Source organism: Rhipicephalus microplus, chromosome 4, assembly GCF_043290135.1.
Source record: "Rhipicephalus microplus isolate Deutch F79 chromosome 4, USDA_Rmic, whole genome shotgun sequence".
Lineage (NCBI taxonomy): Eukaryota > Metazoa > Arthropoda > Arachnida > Ixodida > Ixodidae > Rhipicephalus > Rhipicephalus microplus.
This window is the reverse complement of record NC_134703.1, coordinates 151,083,060-151,104,823: the sequence shown is the minus strand read 5'-3', so window position 1 is coordinate 151,104,823 and position 21,764 is coordinate 151,083,060. Positions and strand designations below refer to the sequence as shown.

The 21,764-nt window shown below is 46.2% G+C and overlaps 1 protein-coding gene and 1 non-coding gene across 2 annotated transcripts in view; both read left to right on the top strand.

Annotated features, from left to right (window-relative positions):
* The window catches only part of LOC142814433 (uncharacterized), a 35,838-nt gene extending 14,306 nt beyond the window's left edge, over positions 1 to 21,532 (top strand). The window contains exons 4-5 of the mRNA XM_075893193.1: positions 10,714 to 10,925; positions 21,410 to 21,532. Of these exons, the coding sequence (XP_075749308.1) occupies positions 10,714 to 10,925; positions 21,410 to 21,532 (335 nt within the window). The remainder of the gene's footprint in view (positions 1 to 10,713; positions 10,926 to 21,409) is intronic.
* TRNAT-CGU (transfer RNA threonine (anticodon CGU)) lies at positions 6,364 to 6,436 on the top strand. The gene has a single exon. It is a non-coding gene; the product is annotated as a tRNA-Thr (tRNA).
* Positions 21,533 to 21,764: the final 232 nt, after the last annotated feature.

Sequence of the window (21,764 nt, the reverse complement as noted above, 5' to 3'; positions counted from 1 at the left end):
CAAGTACCGCCATCTCGCATCTTTTCGTCAAATATGCATCATATAGAAGTACTGCCATTTCGCGCACATTCCAAGAACTAAAGGAGAGGTGGCACGGCCGGACTGGATGAGCGGCACGCGCGCACTCTCTTGTCATAAACTAGCGGCGGTGAAATGTGGGAACTTGACATGAAGGGCAGGCCGCAAGAAAGTACACGTGTGCCACTTCTCTATTCTGGCTGTGCCACCTCGTTGTCAGTCCTTGGAATGTCCGCTGGATGATGGTAACACTGTATGATGAATATATAATGAAAAGATGTGAGTTGGTGGTACTTGGCGTGTTTACTAGATGGACGGACGGATGTGCAGACGGACGAACGGACAGACGGATGCACGGATGGATGGATGAACGCATGCATGGACGGACGCACCGATGAACGCAGGGACGGATGAATGGACGGACGGATGAACGTAGGGAAGGACGTGTGGACGGATGGACGGACGGATGCATGAACGAATGCATGGAAGGACGGATGGACTGATGGACGTACGGAAGGCCGCATTGATGGTCGTACAGACGGACGGCCGGAAGCAAAAATGAACGGATGGATGGAAGCGTGGGCTGGCTGACGGCGGCTTCGCCGCACTCATCATCATGCACTCCGTGGATATGCTGTGATTCTTGTTATTAAGCATGAAATTCAAAGCAAATTTTATCGCAGATAATGTCAATGATACTCGTCTCTGTAGGTTATTTATCAGAAACAGCCATCTTTTTATTTATGATTAACGTGCCCGGGTTCAAAACAACCCACGCACATTAAAAAATGCAAAAGAGAATTCAAAAAATTGCGCGCGTGCCGCTCCTCTACTCCAACCATGGAGGGGGCTACCTACTACTACGACTACTACTACTACTACTACTACTACTACTACTACTACATACATCGCGGACGCACGACCAACGGCTTAAGAAGCTTCGACCCTAAAAACGCCACACTAACGCTGGCAGGAAAAACGATACAAACGCTGTTCAAGCGCACTGCATTGAGGCGGTGGCCAGTCACGTTCAAGTCAAAGAGGTGGGGACTCCGGTCACAAGGGGCGAGGATAAGCGTGCGCACGCCCGCAGCTATTGCTGACAGCTGCCGACGGTGAAGCGTGACATGGGGGGGGGGGGGGGGGGGCTCCGGTTGCTAGGGACGTGCGCGCCTGCAGCTTTCGCTATGAGAGAAGGTGATGGACAGATCCCGACGGACGCATTCGAATTGCATGCATTAGAAAAAAGAAAACGGGTGTCTTCTGGACGTTCATTATATCATTTGACAGCGGCTCATTCCGGCTTTTAGTTTTAGTGGCGAAGCTCCTAAAGCTGTGGGTCTGTCTATGGGACGATAGCCCTTTGTGACCGGTTCGTAACCACAAAGTTGTACGACTCACTCAGCAGGTGGTGCTATTGTGAGTGACAGTCAAACGGACGGACGGACGGATGGACAGACCGACAGACAGACAGACAGACAGACAGACAGACAGACAGACAGACAGACAGACAGACAGACAGACAGACAGATGGACGGATGGATGGACAGAGGCGTGGACGGACGGATGGGCGGAAGGACGAACAGAAGAATAGACGGACGCCCGGGTCAACGAACGAACAGACGGAAGCATGGACGGACATACAGACGGACGGACGGGTGGACTCACGGAGAGATGGACGGACAGCACTGATGAACGGACGGACGGATGGAAACACGAAAGCGTGAATGGACGGATGAATGGAAGCACGGATGGTTGGACACACGGATGGACGGACAAACGGATGGACGCTTCGCCCCACTCATCTTCATTCACACTGTGAATATGGTGTGAGTTCTATGTTTCACTACGAAACATTGTTGCGTTGCGCCGGAGCCAGCTTATGTTTTCCCTTCTTTATGAGCTGTGAAGTTTTCTACATCATATGCACGTGAGCATACTTTTTTGAGACTTTGTATGACAAGTAAACATAGCGAGAAAAAGGTTCAATGTGGGTGCACACCGCACGACCTATTGACAAGCCGTACAGTCCCAATCAGCCAGGTACCTAAGTTTGACCATATGTGAGTGAGAAGCAAAAAAAAAAAATGTTTCACGCTGCATGTTGCGTTAATTTATTACCCACCTCCCCTCTTCCACTTTTTCCTCACTGGAACAAGTCTTTCATCACTTTCAATCGTTCACTAGGGGGGCCCTGAAACAACCATGGCTAAAAACCACTGTTCTGGAAAGAGCAAGTTTTGCTTTTAGGCTGCAAATGATCCCCGTAAAAGAACAATCGATCAATATTTCTATGAATTAGATTTATTTATCTCTAGTGCCGCACTTTCATCGAATGATGCGCAGCTGCCGCTTCGGTTTTCTAATTTTTAGGTTCTGATCGAGAAGAAAGCTGTAAGTAATCTCCATTGCTCGTTTTGAACAAACTTTTAAGAAACCGTAGATGAAGAGCCTAACTTCAGGTTTCCAGTGGTGTTCTAGCCAACACTTTTTTGGAACAAAACATTTTAGCCAAGTCACAAGCATGATGACCTCGTTTCTTTTTCCTTGCCTAGTAGGGCGCTATTTCTGCGATATTAACACCAATCAACGCACCGCACTTACCACCATGCTTTTTTTACACCACTGCACTGTTTAAAATTAGGGATGCTAGCGAAATTCTCTGCCTCAGACAAGTGAATCGGCAAATAAATATACTGTTATGACAAAAACACGCGTCCTGCGATTTTCAACAATGGTCACTTCATGAAATATATAATTATGTATAATAAATAAATTATAAATCTTGCTGATCATGAAAAAAGAGTATAGGGCATTAGTGCGTGTTGGCAAAATAAATTATGCTACTTCTAAATTTAAAAAGGCGGGGTGGGGGAGAAATGTTTCGTGAATTGCTTCAATTCATAAGCATTTTTTAATTTTAATTGTTCTTTTTAGGGGTGAGGCGGGGAAAGTTTATGAGAGGTTGATACCAACACGTACTTGCTATTTTGTTGCTTCTTTTTCAGCATGATCGGTTCTTCCGAAATGAAACTACATAATGGGTTATCGCTCGACCTAAAGCCACGTGGCAAAGAGTTTACCAATCAAGCGTCTTTTAAAGCCCAGTCCCTTTTTATCTTTGAAGAACTGGACAATCATTGCTCAGCAGTTGGTCCAATACGAGAAGACGTTGCCAATTGCAAGGCTCATGACTTATGAAGTGATTAAGAAAAGAACTGGTTACTGTATATTTCTTTTTTCACTCCTCCAGCACCAACTCCAACTCTTGGCATCAGTGGTTTTCCGGGCAAGTATACAAATTAGGTCGTCTCTCATGAACTCTTCATTGTTGGCAATCTATAAAATGCTTCGAGGCATATAACAGATGAATTTTATTGGCACTTGTACCTATGGAGCAGAAACCTGGATACTTACAAAGAGAGTTCAGCTTAAATTCAGGATGACGCAGCGAGCGATAGAAATGAAAATGATAAGAGTAACCTTAAGAGACGGGAAGAAAGCAGTGTGCGTCAGGGAATGAACGGGGTTAAAGGTGGTATAGTTGAAATCATGAAGATTAAGAAGTGGACATTAGCTGGGCACGCAGCGCGTAGGCAGCATAACCACTGGTCATTAAGGGTAACTGATAGGATTCCAAGAGATGGCAAATGCGTGAAGGGTAGACAAAAAATTAGGTGGACATCTGAGATTAGGAAGTTTGCAGGTATAACGTGGCAGCAGAAAGCACAAGACTGCGGTGATTGGCGGAACATGAGAGGAGCATTTGCCCTGAACTTGTTGAAGTAGGGATATTGAGGATGATTTCTCTGAATAATCGATTAGTGTTCGACTGTACCGGGACAATCAAAGCACTGGATTTCCACACACATACGTGGATTTAAATACTGCAAAGAACATTACGTGGGCCCCTAAAGTGGTATATTTGCCGTTCTATGATCTCCAAAAACAGTGACCTCCATTCCTGGAGCCAGAAAAACAAAAGCTGCATTGAAACATTTACTTATAGTTCAGCCACTATAAGAAACCAAGCGAACTTACGAAAAACGCTTATTATGCCCTCACTCAGATGCATTATATGCCCGTTTTTAAATTTTAAACAACAGAAAGTGGCCGTCCATATTTTCTTTTTGAATACGAACAAAAAGCAACAATTTTTAATACATATAACAGCACCACTACCTTCAGCAACCATGAGATGAACCATTATTAAGTCAAACACTACTCAGTTTTCGCGAGCGAAAGCTCCAAGTTGGTTAGACGCCACAGATTGTATTTTTAATATGAGTAAGGAGGCTTGGTGAAATAAACTCAAAACATGGTTAGTTTTATATAGCTTCACAGCTAACTGCGCTGCCAAGTACTAATAAAAAACTCATGGGAGTGAAAAAAAAAGGACACCCAAAGTCAGCATACGCGAACTGATCTAGGAACTCGTTAACCTATAAATTTACAAGCAACGACAACAGTTCAACGCGTTCCGTCAAATCAGGGTACTTAATTATAATATAATTTATAACAGAAGCCACTTCTGGCGATAAAGAGTCAAACGAGAAGATCATCCGTTAAGTGACCAAGTCGCACCTCTCTCTGTAGTAGCCTTTACGCTAAGTAATGCTTTAAATAAAGCTAAAGTGAACTTTTATTCATGAATTTGAGCTATTATTCACTAATTACGCGTTGTTTTACTTCTGTGAGACTCGTAGAGCTTTTTCCCCCGCAAATTAGGGTGATAATTTAGAATTTATTGTAGTTACCATTTACGTGGGTTGTGTAACATACGAATGCTGTGATGCGCGCTGTACTGTTTCGTTTTGATATTGTCTTTCGCGAAGACATGATACCGCAGCGGCACAGGCACTTATATCCCGTGCAGTCAAACAGACATGAAAAATGTTAACGGTGTCGTGACATGGTCATCGGCCACACTGCTGTTTTCAGCGAAATATAGAAATAGAGCAGCTATTGGGCTTGCGCTTGTAGAAAAAATGGACTGTGATGAATACTTCATTGAATGAGCCTTAAATGTCACCGGCTGTAAATTATGCCCACTGCGTGCGACCGCCATTTTCCCATGACGTGGGTGCTTCATGGAGTAAAGCAGTTGTCGTCTACCGGTGCTGCAAGACGTTGAATTTTGAATGCCGAACTGGGGAAAGCTCTTGAAAGCGTCATTCCTCACACAGCTGACCACGAAACAATATAGTTGGTCGCAATACGAACGCTTGAAGAACGTCATGGCTTGCGAGTACCCCTGTTGTGAGACTCTCGAGCATGGGGTATTTATAAAAATGCTCATTAGAATTTAGGTTCTCGACTAACTGCGCTGAAAGTTCGCCAACGTATTTGCGAACACCCCAGATTTAACCTACTTAACACAGATTATGAAAGAAAATAGGGTGAAATGGCCTTTTCAACCCTCCTTATTGCTTCACCGATTTGTCGTAATTATTGTTTTTAAGTTCTTATATAAAGCCTATACGGTACAGCAAATATATAGATTTGAAAAAAAAAAGGTTGTAGCTAATACATTGTTCTGATTTTTTTGTAATATGGGCATTTATTCTAGTTCCGGTGATGTCGTACAGTCGCACTGTGCATTCCTCTTTTTTTTTGCGTAATTTTACTTTACACTAAATATTACGTCTGTGAATTCAGGCCAATCAATGACGATGTGTGGACGTTCTGGGAGCCAGTCATCAATATCGAGATGAAAAGTTTAGCGCCACAAATGGTGGAGCTCGAAAGTCTTTAACATAACTGCCGTGGATTTGCCGCGAAGCCGCTCTCACAGGAAAGCCACACATTATATATATATATATATATATATATATATATATATATATATATATATATATATATATATATATATATATATATATATATAAGGGAAAGAAGTGTATACCTAAGGGCTCGTTTTTCCGTGTTTTAACACAATATTAATGAGATATAACAGACAGTAATGCCAAGGAATGTACAGGGGAAGTTATTAGAACCAATGGAATGTAAATAAGAAGAAAGAAGAAAGAAAAGTGGATGAGGGAGGGCCGCTGTGATAGCTCATTAATATTGTGTTAAAACACGGAAAAACGAGCCCTTAGGTATACACTTCTTTCCCTTATTTCATTGAATGGGGGTCTCGTACTGGCAGACTTGGTGTGTTTAGGTTGTATAAGAGGGACAATTAATCAGCTGCCCGCTCATAATAAGTTCGCGTGCTACGTGACGCCAAACATGCGCATAAGAGTGTTTTCACACTCGTTGTTTGGCTTATAGATGGCGCTGACTGTCGCTCCTACTTCTAAATTCACAGATAAACCCAAAAAAGTGGATGGAGGGAGGGCCGCTGTGATAGCTCAGTGGTTAGAGCATCGAACGCGTAATTCGAAGGTCGTAGGTTCGATTCCTGCTCACAGTTGGTAATTTTTTCATCCACTTTTCTTTCTTCTTTCTTCTTATTTACATTCCATTGGTTCTAATAACTTCCCCTGTACATTCCTTGGCATTACTGTCTGTTATATCTCATTAATATTGTGTTAAAACACGGAAAAACGAGCCCTTAGGTATACACTTCTTTCCCTTATTTCATTGAACGAGGGTCTCGTACTGGCAGACTTGGTGGGTTTAGGTTGTATAAGAGGGACAATTAATCAGCTGCCCGCTCATAATAAGTTCACGTGCTACGTGACGCCAAACATGCGCATAAGAGTGTTTTCACACTCGTTGTTTGGCTTATAGATGGCGCTGACTGTCGCTCCTACTTCTAAATTCACAGATAAACCCAAAAAAGTGGATGGAGGGAGGGCCGCTGTGATAGCTCAGTGGTTAGAGAATCGAACGCGTAATTCGAAGGTCGTAGGTTCGATTCCTGCTCACAGTTGGTAATTTTTTCATCCACTTTTCTTTCTTCTTTCTTCTTATTTACATTCCATTGGTTCTAATAACTTCCCCTGTACATTCCTTGGCATTACTGTCTGTTATATCTCATATATATATATATATATATATATATATATATATATATATATATATATATATATATATCATACGTGGAGATACAACAGCCCCAGAGAGCAGTGCCTCTTTTATTCTTTTTTGACAATCTCTTGAACAACAACAACAACAACAACAACAACAATAATAATAATAATAATAATAATAATAATAATGGTTCGTTCACAGAAGCCCCTTTAAGCTAAGAAAAGGCTCTTGCGAAAGCTGTACTCGTCATGCTAACTTAACAACGGCGAGTAGCAGATGGTGTTATAATGTGCATGCAGTTAACAAAAAAAATTGATTTTTAGTAATCAATGGGTTCGGCCTTAACACTGTGGTCATTTGTAGACCCTGATCACCCAGTGGTCACACGGACAACGAAGAAGAAACCAACCAAAGGAACACCTGCCACAGAAGGTATACACAGTGCGCCATTTGATAAGCATGCAAAAGCACAGCCGAGTGCACTTCTATATTTCTTACGAAGATGGCTTAACTTGGAACTGCAACGAAAAAAATAAACAAACAAACTGGAAACTTCTTGATGCTTCCAAGTGTAGATAGACTTTTCGGGAGACCTAGAACGTGTTCGTGGTTAATGCTATGTTCTTCATCCTTGTAATATAGTATAATATAGTAATAGTATAGTATGGCGTAATATAATGTATTGTAAAACATACAGTGCTTCCAGTACCATCGTTCAGAACACCCTAAGCAGAGAAGATGGTATAGAGCTTAAAAGCGGCATGTTTTTTTTTTGTAGATTTAGGCAAACCAAGTGATTTAGGCAGAACAGTACCTGAAAAATCCGATAAGTGAGATAAGTGATCGATTCTGTTCAGCGAAAACTTAAATAGCTATCCCTCTGCGATGGTTTGCGTCTAAAATACAGAGATCAACAAAGTAAAAATCCTTGAATCTCCGACATTTTGACAAAGCGGAAATAGAAGGAACTACAATGCTCTTTGTAACCGCTAATAACTCGCGAAGTTTAAACAACGCACACAAAGCAAAAATGGTTGTCAAAAAAGTATTTCATGCGCGTTCTGCATTGGGCCCATCATGCCACGGTGCTGAATATCACCCCCTTTCGACAGAAACTGAGATGCCGCCTCATTGGCCACACCAGGCAAGTGTCTATAATTTATCTTTCAGGAAGAAAATATGCGTACACAGAATTGTTTACATTATGCTCACGGCGCACACGTATACTATATGTCTTCAAGAGAGAGAGAGAGAAAGCGGGTGGCCCGAAGCGTTGCCGACCAGATAAACAAACGATGCCTGAGGCTCTTAGGCACTCTGTGATGTGCTTTTACTCTCCCTTTATTCAAGCGAACTTTGTTCCGACTCAAATTTCGGTGGCGCCGTCATACCCGAAAAACCCGGCACCCCAGAGCAACATATATGGTGATCTGTCGCACGCATTTGTGTGCGGCGTTTCCGAAGAATCGATACTGTCTACATCGTGGGCTTGTTGACTATGAGCCGTTTCTCATATGACAGTCTGATATTTTATAGAGGTCACTTTCCATTGCACATTCCAACACTTTGTTGCCTTACATGAGTTCACTAGCATGGCTATTGCTTGCAGCAGCTTGACTGTTGCGCTGCTAAGAACGTGTATGAACGTCTACAGGTAGATTTTCTAGATAGATAGATAGATAGATATAGATAGATAGATAGATAGATAGATAGATAGATAGATAGATAGTGACACGTGTGTAAAGGAAAAAGAACTACGATAGGAATGTTTTGTAGATTCCAGCTAGTGCGACAGGCGGTTTTCGGGACGACAACGAAGCAGGCGTCTTGCTGTACAGCTGATCCTGAACACGCTCTTTTCGCTGCCGTAAGCTGCTGTCATCCTTTGTTCACGTTGCACTGCGACACTGGTGGAGGAGCTGGGCTGCGACGTTGCCCGATGCGTCACACCCCTTGTGGGAGCCGTTCATTCAGCCCGGACGGGCCTATTGCGACTCCTGTCCATCAATTCAGTCGTCGGCTACGAGGTCTTCCTCCAGAGTTGAACGCCTCGCAGAAGCCTTCTACAAGATATCTAGATATGGCTAACACCAGCCCCCAGCCTGTACTTCTCGGCACCGGTCCTCCCGCTCCTTCCCAGGTAACGTTTTTTTCAATCGCTGGAGCCTGAACGCTTTGGTGGTGGCGCACACGAAGATGTAGAAGACTGGTTAGATCACTCTGACCGTGTTGCGAAGATCAACCAGTGACCTGCTCAGGAAAAGCTCTCCCGGGCCTATTTCTATCTTGATGACAGCGATCGTACTTGGTACGAGAACAGAGACGGCAGCCTGTCCACATGGACCGACTTTCACCAGCAGATGGTTGAAACCTTTGCCAATGCCGACAGACGTGACCGCGCCCACCAACTACTAGAGCTAAGGGTCCGAAAAACTCAATTAAACGGTCGTAATGTTCGCCGAAGACATGACACGTTTATTTCGGAGGGCTGACTCGCAGATGACCGAAGATAGCAAGCTGCGCTACCTCATGCGCGACGTGAAATAGCAGCTGTTCACCGGACTTCTGCGCAACACGCCAAGCACCGTAGAGAAGTTCATCATGAAGCGCCGACTATCGAGTGGCCACTTCACCAACGCTGCGGACAATATGACCGCTTGTGCAGCAGCGCCCAAATTCAGGCCGCCGCTGTGACGTTCGACAATCATAGCTCCTTGCGTGACATGATTAGAGAGATTGTTAGTGAAGAACTGCAGAGGTTGCGGACTCCAGTAGTGGATACACCCGCGGCATCTGCCGCTCAAGTCGTCCGCGACAAACTCTGCCAAGCATTCTCGACAGCTGATCCTGCCCCCGAGCAACGTCCCATGACGTACGACGCCGCCCTTCGAAGCTCCCCACCCGTTCCGCTTTCATACTATCCGCCACCTGCAACCGTTCCTTGGTCACAAGCACAGGGGGAGACATCGTGGCGCCCACCCATTCAGCCCCCATACGACCAGCCGTCTTCTGGCCTGCCATGGCTTTCGTCAAGTGAGGAGTCGTCACGGCATCTACAGCTTCGCCGGACACCTGGCGCACTGTCGACAGACATCGACTCTGTTTCAACTGCGGAAGTATGGGCCACATAGCCCGCTATTGCTGGCACCGCGGCGATCCGTTTCGCCCTCTCAGGCCATGGTTTGACAGTCGACATGCCAACGACTACGTATCCCGGCGTGGCGATATCGGTTCTCAAGGACCTCTGGTGTCTCGACCCCCCTTCGACGGCCGCCGTAACAATGTTGACGAGATCATAACTGTTTACTAGCCGGGCTTCCGACATCGATGACGCTCTCCTTATCCTGCCCAGCACCTCCACCAGTGTCGCAGTGCAACGAGAACAAAGGATGACAGCGGCTTACGGCAGCGAAAAGAGCGCGTTCAAGATCAGCTGTACAGCAAGACGGCTGCTTCGTAGATGTCCCGAAAAGCGCCTGTTCCACTAGCTGGAATCTACAAAACATTCCTATCGTCGTTCTTTTCTAATACACACGTGTCAATAGATAGATAGGGTATCCATTTTCTCAATAGGGTAAGGGCTCCTGAATTGTTGGTCTAATTGTCCTATTTGCACTTTACCAACGTTATATGTTCAACTGACGCAAAATCAACCGCTCATGCAATTTCCTCTTGTGCTGTGAACTTATAGTTAGATCGTGATTTGCATATCAGGGCCCAAGCCGAGGCCGGTCCCCCCGAAAGGCGGTCCACTCAAAATCATCATGGACGTGGACACGGGCGTAGACGACGCCATGGCGCTCATTTTGGCCCTGACCTCGGAGCATGCTACGGTAGAGGCGATCACCATAGTGGCGGGAAACGCTTACCGGGACGCAGCGTACAACAACACGTTGCGCGTGCTCAACCTTCTCGGCAGAACTGACGTGAGTGTTCACTTTTTAAAGACAAAAGTCTTTCTTGGGGAGCTATGACGCAAAAATTTTGGTCCGTCCGTCTGTCTGTCTGTCTGTCTGTCTGTCTGTCTGTCTGTCTGTCTGTCTGTCTGTCTGTCTGTCTGTCTGTCTGTCTGTCTGTCTGTCTGCCTCTCTGTACATTTGTCTGTTTGTCTGCCCTTAACGGTACTAAATGGCAACAGACGATGCCCCAAACGGTCTACCCCATCCGCAGTGTCAACCAATATTGCTCGAGGTTCAGTGTTCATACTTGTGCGATTGTCAATTAAAAAGCAATTATTGCGCATATATGAAGTGCCATAACAACACGTCGACATTCTGTATGTGTGTTTTTTACTAGAAAAGGCATATGTAAGTAATTCGAAGGACCGTAGCGTTTATCACGCTGCGCTGACCTTGCAACACTTGCACGAAAAGGCAAGTGTTTTCAACGCTTTGCTAAGATGACACGGTGGTGGCACCTACCCGTTGCCTTGCGTTCTACACCTTATCGCCTTCGAGACGGGCGCCCACGCCACGCGCTACGTTTTCCAAGATATCTGCCAGATAGCGCTCATGTCTTATGTGTGACGTGACTTGATGTGCTCGTTAGCCCCCACTGCACGCTCGAGGCACTCTAAGGCAGCGCTTCTAGAATACCATGCACCGATTTTCTTCCGCAGAACATCAAAGAAACGTTTTGTTCACTCACTCCACACGCAAGACCATCCTTTTTCGACGACATTTGCAAAGTAACATGCAGATATGGGGCCAATTTTTCTGTGCTACTTTTACGCAACAATGAGTAGAAGGTTGCCGGGCAATGATGTATTACACTTAGCATATGTGTTTATCGAGCAAAAAATAACAGAAAATGGTAAAGAGAATCTAGCGGCGTTCTTGTATTCGTCACCGTTTTTTTGCGATATTTCGTTTTTGGGTTGTTATATCTATCTCTGATTAGGTGAATGTTGTGACAAATTTCATTATACGTTTTGCCATGAGATTCCAGAGGTTCTGTGAGATGCAGCTGTTTTTATTTAGGCACCATGAAGAATGTGAATGTCGTTCCAAAGCTTAGGGAAACGGAGAGAACTCGTATTCGTCAGGACATCAGCGAAGACGAGTAATCTCGTGATAGCCTGGAGCGGGACTGCCTCTTCAGCACATAATTTCAAGCTTCCACTTTCCCTTGAACGTCTGTTGTGTTAAACAACACGAAGATGAGTGGTGTATATAATGATGAACGAAGACATCAGTGACAGGGAAGGGGGTGGGGGGTGCCCGGCAACCTTGCCATTCAGCACTCAGCCCACTCCAGGCTTATGCGCAATATGCATAGAGAATAAACGATCTTGTTCTACGGATCATAAGAAAGGCTTAGCTGTCCAATTGATTTTAACCTGAAAGCCTTAGAAAGCTCGTTACGCCAGAATTGCAGCGTGGCCATCTTGGTGTGAGTGAAAAATTGGCGTTCATGTTAAGCGTCAAATCGAGATAGATGCAGACAAAGAAGCGATGCAAATCTTCGGTTCCACTTCCACGGCTTCTGCGTGGCAAGAAGGTGCTAAATTGCAGATATATGTCCATGCTTGAAGCTGTTTTGAAAAAAACAACAACCTGTTTGAATGTTATGAAGTGCGAAGCGTTTCCCCTAACGTGTAATATTGCGTCATGCAAACGTAGAACTGCATCATACTTCAAAAGATGTCAACTGTGCAACTACGGGTTGGTTTAAAGGCCCACCTATTACAAAACGCATATCCGCAATCAATACTTGTCAGCGAAAACATCAACAAATTGGGCAGCTACTGTTGCGCGAATGCGCATGTTGTCGTATGCGGACCCAAAGGGTACTTGTGGAGTTTCAAAAGGAAGATTTGTGGCGTAGAGGACACTTCACAGCTGTACTTACAGTATAAATTGTGAGATTGTTTGAGATAGCCAATTTTACGCGTACAGTCATTTGTTTTTTCTTACAGTACACTATTGAGATTTGCACCAAGAAATCAAGCCAAGCTAGAAACTGAGGTGGCGATGTGCACGGTGCCCGACTACGCTGTCACGTGCAGTTTTCTAGGGCGAAGCTGAAGCGTGGAACACGAAGCTTTTTTATGAGATACTCTAGTTTAAATAATAAACAAATTAACAGCCCAATTTTTGGGTTAGTTGATGTAAATGTCAAAAGCTGACAGCGTGGTAATGTGGTGAGCAGTAGAGCGCACATCTCAGTATGGTGCCGATGGCTCTATAGTAGAACTTGTCTGTATATGATGTCTTTCAAGAAGGTCCTCGTTTTTTTTAATGCCTACCCTTCATGGATATGCGTGTTGCTCCGTTCATTGTAAATAACATACTCTGAGTGCTATTTTGTGCGCTAAACAAAATGACACATGAGTTGTTATTGCACAGCGCAACATTCACCTGCCCCACACAATGGCACTGCAGCTGAAGTATGGATGGCCTCTCGCGAGTTTTAAAGAAGAAGTGACGCAAACTATACACATGTCGCGTCATTACGTGAACGCGTTGTTTTCAATCCCCTGTAGTAACAATTCGATATTAATAATGCACAGCTGACGAATCAATATATGTAACATCGATTAGTATGACCAGTATCAAACCCAATTCAAAACGGCTGAAGAGCCCGCCAATTTTCAGCGCTGCGCTTCCAAGTGGTCACCTCCTGCGGTCCCACGCAATCTGATCAGTAGACCACACGGAGTGGTGACAAGATCTTCAGTTTACATTTCGTCTGCTCGGCGCGCACGTGTTAGGCATGTCTTCGCCACTCCATTGTCATCGCAGCCATAACCAGTGTGATGAATATATAGACTGGCGTTAATTCCTGGCGTGGCGAATCATTTCCGGTTCAATGTTCTTCTGAGCAGTGATTCTAAAGTCAACGGCGGGCCGAGTAGCTATGAGGCAGCTGGAGACACATACATGGGCCACGCTGGCTGGTAAGACATACGAACGGTGCGTGCGTGTTACTTGTTCGCGATATACCGTAGCGTCTTCAAATGATCACATTCGCGCTCATGACTACTTTTCAAATCACCTGAAGCGGCACAACGAAAACGAAGAAGTCACGCAAAAGCTTTGCGCGAATAAAGTGAAACAAAGCAAGCGAAGCCGTTGCTAGGCAGCCAGGTGTTGCCGTCAAAAGGGTACCACAAGTATGTACCTCAATGACAACACTAAAATTGTCGACGTAATTGCTGCTCACTCATCGTCACCTGGCGCCTACAGTGTGGACTGGGAGTTCGCTGAAGACGTCAAAATGCTTTCGATGGCTCATGCCCGGGAACGCGCCGATGAGCCTTGGATGCTCTTTGTGCTCAGAACAGAATAACTTTTACGTAACGGACGTGATTCATATTTCGCTAAACAAACTCGTGCGTACTGAGCAAACGACTGAATGCCACATCTGGAGTTCGAAATTTGGTGTAACTGCTCTTTTAAAAGTGTAGTATATTTTGACCTCTGTGTCACGTGTTTTTAAACGTGCTGAAAAATTTTGATGAATTCTGATTAAAAAAACAACCTTATGCATTTTGCCTAATTGACTCGAAGACGACAATATTCGATTACGTCTTTTTGGTCTCATCGAATGTTGCGATCTGTCCGCCACAGTGGATCAGTAGTTACGATGCTCGGCTGCTGACCCTAGGGCTGTGGATTGGATTACGGCAGCGGCGGTCACATTTCGGTGGAGGTTAAATGGTAAACGCTTGTGCATTGTGCGATATCGGCGAACGTTAAACCACATCAGATCGACGAAATTTCCGGATACCTGCACTATATGACGTCCCTCATGATAATATTGTTCTAGGGAAACGACAAAATATGGGTGTACTAACAGTGTTTACAAAATCAAAGTGATTGGGGCAACAACAACCAAAATGGCGCAAACAGGAGTGTCACAGATTCCGTTAATTAGGGAGGCGATCACGGGGCTAATTCCAAGGGCCGAAGTATCGGCCCCCCGAACTGCACCACGAAAGCGCGGAAAATTTAGAAGTGGTCCTATTTGGCGTGCCAGCAGACGCCGGCTGTGGTTCAAAGAACAAGTCAGAGCCGAGAGTTGATAAACAAAACAAAATTGTATTCTCAAATATGGCAGATCAAAACGATACATAAATATGCCCACTCGACAATAGTTGTATACGATGTGTCACCAATCAAACAGCGTACTACACAGTACAATCAACCACACTCGAAACAACGGACACAAACAACAATACGCACTACAGTGCAGTCGCATGCATCGAACAACCAAGACACTTAAAGACTAAAGAGTTCGAAGACTTATTCAGTCGAAAGTCCTTGGAACAAAAGTCTGAATGATACTCTTACGAGAGTCACTCACTCAAAGTCCAGCGCTGTTGTCGTTCCGCTACCCCCGAAGTTTCTCTTCCAGGAAACCTCGCGTCTTCAATTGGCCGCTCTCCAAGCACCAAACTTCTTCGCCGGTAACACGTCGGCTTCCCACACGCAGTTGTTGCCACGCGTCTTCGCTCGCTGGCGGTAGACACACACTCCTGCCTGTAGCACGAGTCTTCACCCCTCAGGTGGAAATCCTCTTCTTCTCCTCCTTTGTCAATGAGGACAAAAGACTTCGTCCACACGGCGGAAAGACCCTACGCACACTTGCGCAAAACTTTCATCTTCTGCCTACGCACATGGGCGCGAACTTTCTTGTTCTTCTTTGTCACTGAGGACCAAAGGCTTCGCCGACGACACAGCAGAAACACCCTACGCACATTGGCGTGAAATTTTTTCTTCTGCTCTCCCATTTCTGCTGCTTGGTTAAATACCTTCCGCGCTAGATTCCAGGAAATTCTCATCGTTTCGTCGGCGCGATACGCAGTGAAGGCTGGGGAAAGCGCGAGAAGGTTCGAGGGCCGTCCGCGACAAATGATGCAACTCTGCATCACCACGCCCCTTTCCCTCGAGAACCTTCCAGGGCTTGCTCGGCCGCTGATGTGAGCAGGTTAGTCGGTGAGACTACGCTTCCGAGAGGGGAGGGACGGCGCACCCGGGCAGCCTTTAGATGTTTATTTTCTTCTTTGTCATTGACCTTGAGGCGCCTCTCTGCGCTTGGTATTATTACTGTCGCAAGAATTCGGCGCCGCCCGCTTTTTCGGAGTGATCGTTTGTGACACTGCCCCCCCCACTTTAAGAATATTATCACATAATGTTCAAAACCACACAAACGAGTGCAAACAGACACCACACAATTAAGGATTGTAACATAGTCCTTCGCTCATAGCGCGTCACAATCATAATGGAACACTCAATACGATTGCACATCGCAATTCAATCTTACAACATATGAAATATAACAACAGGTGCATGAGTACAACACTCCATCACACATTTCAGACAATACAAATGTACAAAGGTCTGTCTTTACAACAATTGTACAATCCTATACATCACGTCACCGCAACAAACACTTTGACTCGCTCGACATACACTTGTGACACAGGATGCCAACAACTCAACACATTGAGGTTCAACACTACCAAACACACTCAGATTCGACCTCAGTACCTATTCTGCGTACTTCGAGCTGCACTTGTGCCCTTTCTTGCGGTGCTCGCTCGATCTATTCTGATTGTTCTAGTTTCTGTTCAGATGAGCTCTTTCCAACGACTGCATCTGAGGCGGCGTCTCAACCATCATTGTCATTTCCGACACCGTTAACGGGTCATAACGTTCAACCAATCTTGTCTGGTTATTCACCAGATTATTCATGTCACGACATTCGGCCTGGCTGGCCGACTCCGTCACCCTTACCCCGTCGGTCGGTTGAGGTCATGCCGACGTAAGTCTGCACGTTAACTCGTTCAACATAGTCATCTCCTGATTCACTGTCTCTTGCACCCAGGCTTCCCCTTGGGCTCGAGTGAGATCTTTTACGGGATTTTTCTCCACTGTATCTCGCGGTCCCTGTGTCAGCGACGGTTCCATCTTCGGTTCTTCCCCCAAACGTTCTGGATCGTTCGGCCCTCGCGCCCCGTCAATGTTTCCGATGATGAGGTCGTACAGGGGTGTCGTCATACATAGGGCAGTAACCTCCCCGCTGAAGTAAGGGGTTTCAACCTCAATATCTGCTTTGGGAAGCATCCGAACCATACTGTCAATTAGGCAAACCAGTTTCGTTTTGCCTGTTAACTCACTTTCCCGTACCAAATTTCTCCGCACGATAACAGTGGAGCTACCGGTATCTCTTAACACCGTAACCTTCTTGCCCGCAACTTTTCCAGACAGCGTTGGCATTACCTTCGTAACACCGGTTGGCTGTTTTGTGATTACAGCACCCACAATAGGAAGTTTCTCCCCATTTTCAACTCTACGAATCCGTCGGTGACGGCATCATCATCGGATTTTGGTTCTGATAGCACACAGTATACCTGGTGAGTTTGACTCGCTCCGTTACGACATGCGTCAGCTTTGTGCCCGGTCTGACCACACTTGAAACATTTGACAACAGTAGGGCTCGTAAAGTTAGTTCGACAGCTGTTAGCGCGATGACCCACTCGGTTACACAGAAAACATCGCGGCACGCTTTCCGGTGCATGCTTCTTTTGTTCAGGGCCTGATTTCTTCGAATCTTTGGCACACTCCTTCTTGACTTTGGCCAAATTCGTGCCACCTTGCGCTTCCAAGAATTGGCCGGCCAATTCAAGCATGCCTTCAAGTGACTCAGCCTTCTTCTCTTTCAAGTACAGCGACAGGTTTGGGTGGCAACTAGTAAGAAATTGCTCTCTAATTAGGAGCTCTCTAAGTTCATCGTACTCCTGCGCTGTCCCCGAGAGTTCAATCAATCTGTCAAAATAATGGCTAAGTCGGGCGGCGTACTGCGTAGCCGTCTCACCATCAGCTGGCTTTGTTGTCCGAAATCTGTCCCGGAAACCTTCCACTGTAAATCTAAATCGCTTCAATAAAGCTTTTTTCACCTTTGCATAGTTTACTGCATCGTTCGGCGTCAGCCTCCCGTACACACTGAGCGCTTCGCCACTCAAGCAGGTACTCAAAGCAGTTACCCATTGATGTTCCGGCCAATTCTGGCTATTTGCAATCGTCTCAGATCTGTGAAGGTACGTGTAAAGGTCGTCCTTCCTTTCACCAAACGCTACGAGCAGCTTGCTTGGGTTCAAGCGGAAGCCATGATCTTCCCGTTCGCTGCTTTCAACTCTAGCTTGCACGGGAGTTTCACTTCGCTGTTGCAAACGGAGCCGCTCGAGTTCCATCTCGTGCTGCCGGTGCTATTCCCTTTCAGCCATCTCCGCCTCTCTTTCTTCTTTCAGCTGTCGCTCCTTTGCCTGCCTTTCTTCTCTCGCCCTTTCAGCTGCCAGCTTTTCTCTCTCAAACTCCAACTTCAATTGTTGCTCTCTTTCTTCCTTGGTCCTCTCAGCCGCAAACCTCTCTCTCTCCAACTCAGCTGCTTTTTCTTCTTTGGCCCTCTTTTTTTCTTCTTTTTCCTTCTGGGTGACCCACTTCCGTAATTCGGCGCCAGAAAGACCCATCTTCTCACCAAGAGCTACTAACGTTTCGTGATCCATTGTGTCTCGCAAATAAAACCTTGCCGCGTGCAAAAAATATCTGCCTAAATAAGTCTATCGGGACACTTTCCTGCACTCGTTAATGAGAACCCTGAGCAACAAACAAAATCATTCTGATAGCACTATAAACAGCTCGAGGCTCTTTCTCACTACTTTGGACACACTGTGCACCAAAAAGGTCCTGTCGCGGAGGCCGGATTAATTGTCACCGGTCCCGTTGCTTAGGGAGGCGATCACGGGGCTAATTCCAAGGGCCGAAGTATCGGCCCCCCGAACTGCACCACGATAGCGCGGAAAATTTAGAAGTGGTCCTATTTGGCGCGCCAGCAGACGCCGGCTGTGGCCCAAAGAACAAGTCAAAGCCGAGAGTTGATTAACAAAACAAAATTATATTCTCAATTATGGCAGATCAAAACAATACACAATTATGCACACTCGACAATAGTTGAATATGATATGTCACCAATCAAACAGCGTACTACGCAGTACAATCAGCCACACTCGAAACAACGGACACAAACAACAATATGCACTACAATGCAGGCGCATGTATCAAACAACCAAGGCACTTAAAGCCTAAAGAGTTCGAAGACTTATTCAGTCCAAAGTCCCTGGAACAAAAGTCTGAATGATATTCTTCTGAGAATCACTCACTCAGCGTCCAGCGCTGTTGTCGTTCCGCTGCCCCCGAAGTTTCTCTTCCAGGAAACCTCGCGTCATCAATTGGCCGCTCTCCAAGCACCAAGCTTCTTCGCCGGTAACACGTTGGCTTCCCACACGCAGCTGTTGCCACGCGTCTTTGCTCGCTGGCGGTAGACACACACTCCTGCCCGAGTATTCACTTTCAGGTGGAAATCCTCTTCTTCTCCTCCTTTGTCAATAAGGACGAAAGGCTTCGCCCACACGGCGGAAAGACCCTACGCACACTGGCGTGAAATTCCTTCTTCTCCGGCTCTCCCATCTCTGCTGCTCGGTTAAATACCTTCTGCACTAGATTCCATAAAATTCTCATGTTTCGTCGGCGCGATACGCAGCGAAGCCTGGGGAAAGCGCGAGAAGGTTCGAAGGCCGTCCGCGACAGATGATGCAACTCTGCATCACCACGCCCCTTTCGAGAATCTTCCAGGGCTTGCTTGCCGCCGATCTCAGGAGGTTAGTCGGCGAGACTACGCTTTGGAGAGGGGAGGGACGGTACACCCGGGGAGCCTTTGGATGTTTATTTTCTTTTTTATTATTGACCTTGAGGTGCCTTTCTGCGCTTGGTATCATTACAGTCGCTAGAATTCGGTGCCGCGCGCTTTTACGGTGCGCTCGTTTGTGACAAAGAGACAGCCCGTCTTCCTCCTCTTCAACCTCTGATGAGTAGCACATAAAAATGTTGCTGTTTTAGGAGGCAAAACGCTTAACAATACTTTATGCTGATACTCCTCCACCCCCTTCGAAGGCTTACGGCACTTACGTGTTTTTCAGTGCCTCTAGAATTAGAGGCATAGCAGCCTTTCTGATACTCATCTGGTTTTACTTACACAACATGTAAATAGTGCCAGCATACGAACAAGCAACGAACATCGCCTTAGAATGCTTCACCATATCACGGCACGTTATGTGGGGCACGTATATGGGGCCAGCACCCGGAAATTTGTCTATATCTAAGACAGGGGAACGACTTCGTTCTCTCCTAATTGCAACACACTCGACCAGAAAACTTGCGGAGAAGTTCGGGTAAACTGCGGTGAATGCTGGGGGGGGCCATTTGCAAGCAAGACGCAAAGGAGTAAAAAGGAAAGACTCCTCCTGCAGTGAAGCAGAGGGGCTTAAGCATACATTTGATTGGGTCCTCGTAGTGTGAAGATAAATAATTCATTTAGAGCTGCTGATGGAACTGCTACTGCATCAGACCTTGGTGTTAATACTCTCTTGACGTTTCTGGTGATGTTGCTTTGTCCGGTTTTATTTACGAGTGGTTCTGAACTTTCTGGTAGTAATTTTCGCAGATTGGCGAGGATTCTGGATAATTTGTGTACGTCAGAGTCTTGTTCATCAGCTGTTGTTGATAACTCATGTCAAGCCCCTGAAAGTGCTGCATGATCACGTGCTGCTTGACCACTTCGGGAGCCAGGTCGTCGTCAGCGTCTGCTGGGATCGCATGTGTATCCGTGCTAGATAAGTACTGTATATTTAAAAACGATGCTTCCTCCTTACTTGGCAACGAAGGTGCAGAGGCATCCGAGTTTTGTTTTGCAACAACCCCGCCAAAGAGAAGCGTCTCGACCACTTTCAGAAGCCTCAAAAATTTGACCATATATACTATTATATCAGTGGAGTATCGGTCTCCTTTTGGGCACCTCGAACCGCGGCGTACATCGAGCAGACGTCTTTGGGTACGAGATTCTGAGGCATGGTGGCGTACTTGAAGGTATCACTGCCGTAGTATCCTGACCACTTGTCGATCACGTTGTGTCACACTTCGCAAGAGCCCTCACTTCCACCGGTTTTCGTCATTATGTGCTTGAAGTAGCTGTGTGTAGTACAGATTGTCGATCCGATGCAAGTACATGCTGTGAGGTGCCATTCAACGGCGTCTTACGCAGTCGTGAGATGCATAGCAGCGCCGTAAAAACGCCGGCTCGCAGTACAGCTCGTAGCAGCGCTGCTACGAGATCAGTGCGGTTTGTAGCAGCAATGGTACGGGATAAGTGCGGCTCGTAGCAGCGCCGCTGCTTGCCGTAACGATTGTCGACATGATTTTAGTTGAAGAAACACGAACTGGAGACCCTACCTCCAGAGTCCGAGCAGCATGGGGGGTTCGTAGCGGGGTAGACGTATTGTTGGTTTCGGGAGACATCATGGAGCACATGGTGCCGCGCTATGAACAGTAGACGCGTTCCCCCTCTGTGTTAGGTAGGAGTGCTCTGCCGAGCTCGGGCTATGACCATGCTGAACCGGGGCCGTCTAACAGATGCTCACGATGGACTTGTGGTCTCCCTTTCTATCGGACTTTCCGTGGCGTACCCTCCGGATTAGACATCGCACGGAAGCGCCATTGATTCCATAGAATGTGACAACGCTCCCTGCGTGTAAACTTCAACATAAGCGGTCAATGTCCTGATAGGTTTTCTATAAGCTGGTGCGTTGGCAACTGCTGCTCAGCCAGGACGTAGTTGCCCTGGCCTGCGTCTATGGCCTGCTCCAGAAATAGAATGGCTTTTCGGAGGCCGTGGGAGCGCACCTGCGTAGCCTGAGCTTGTGTGATTCG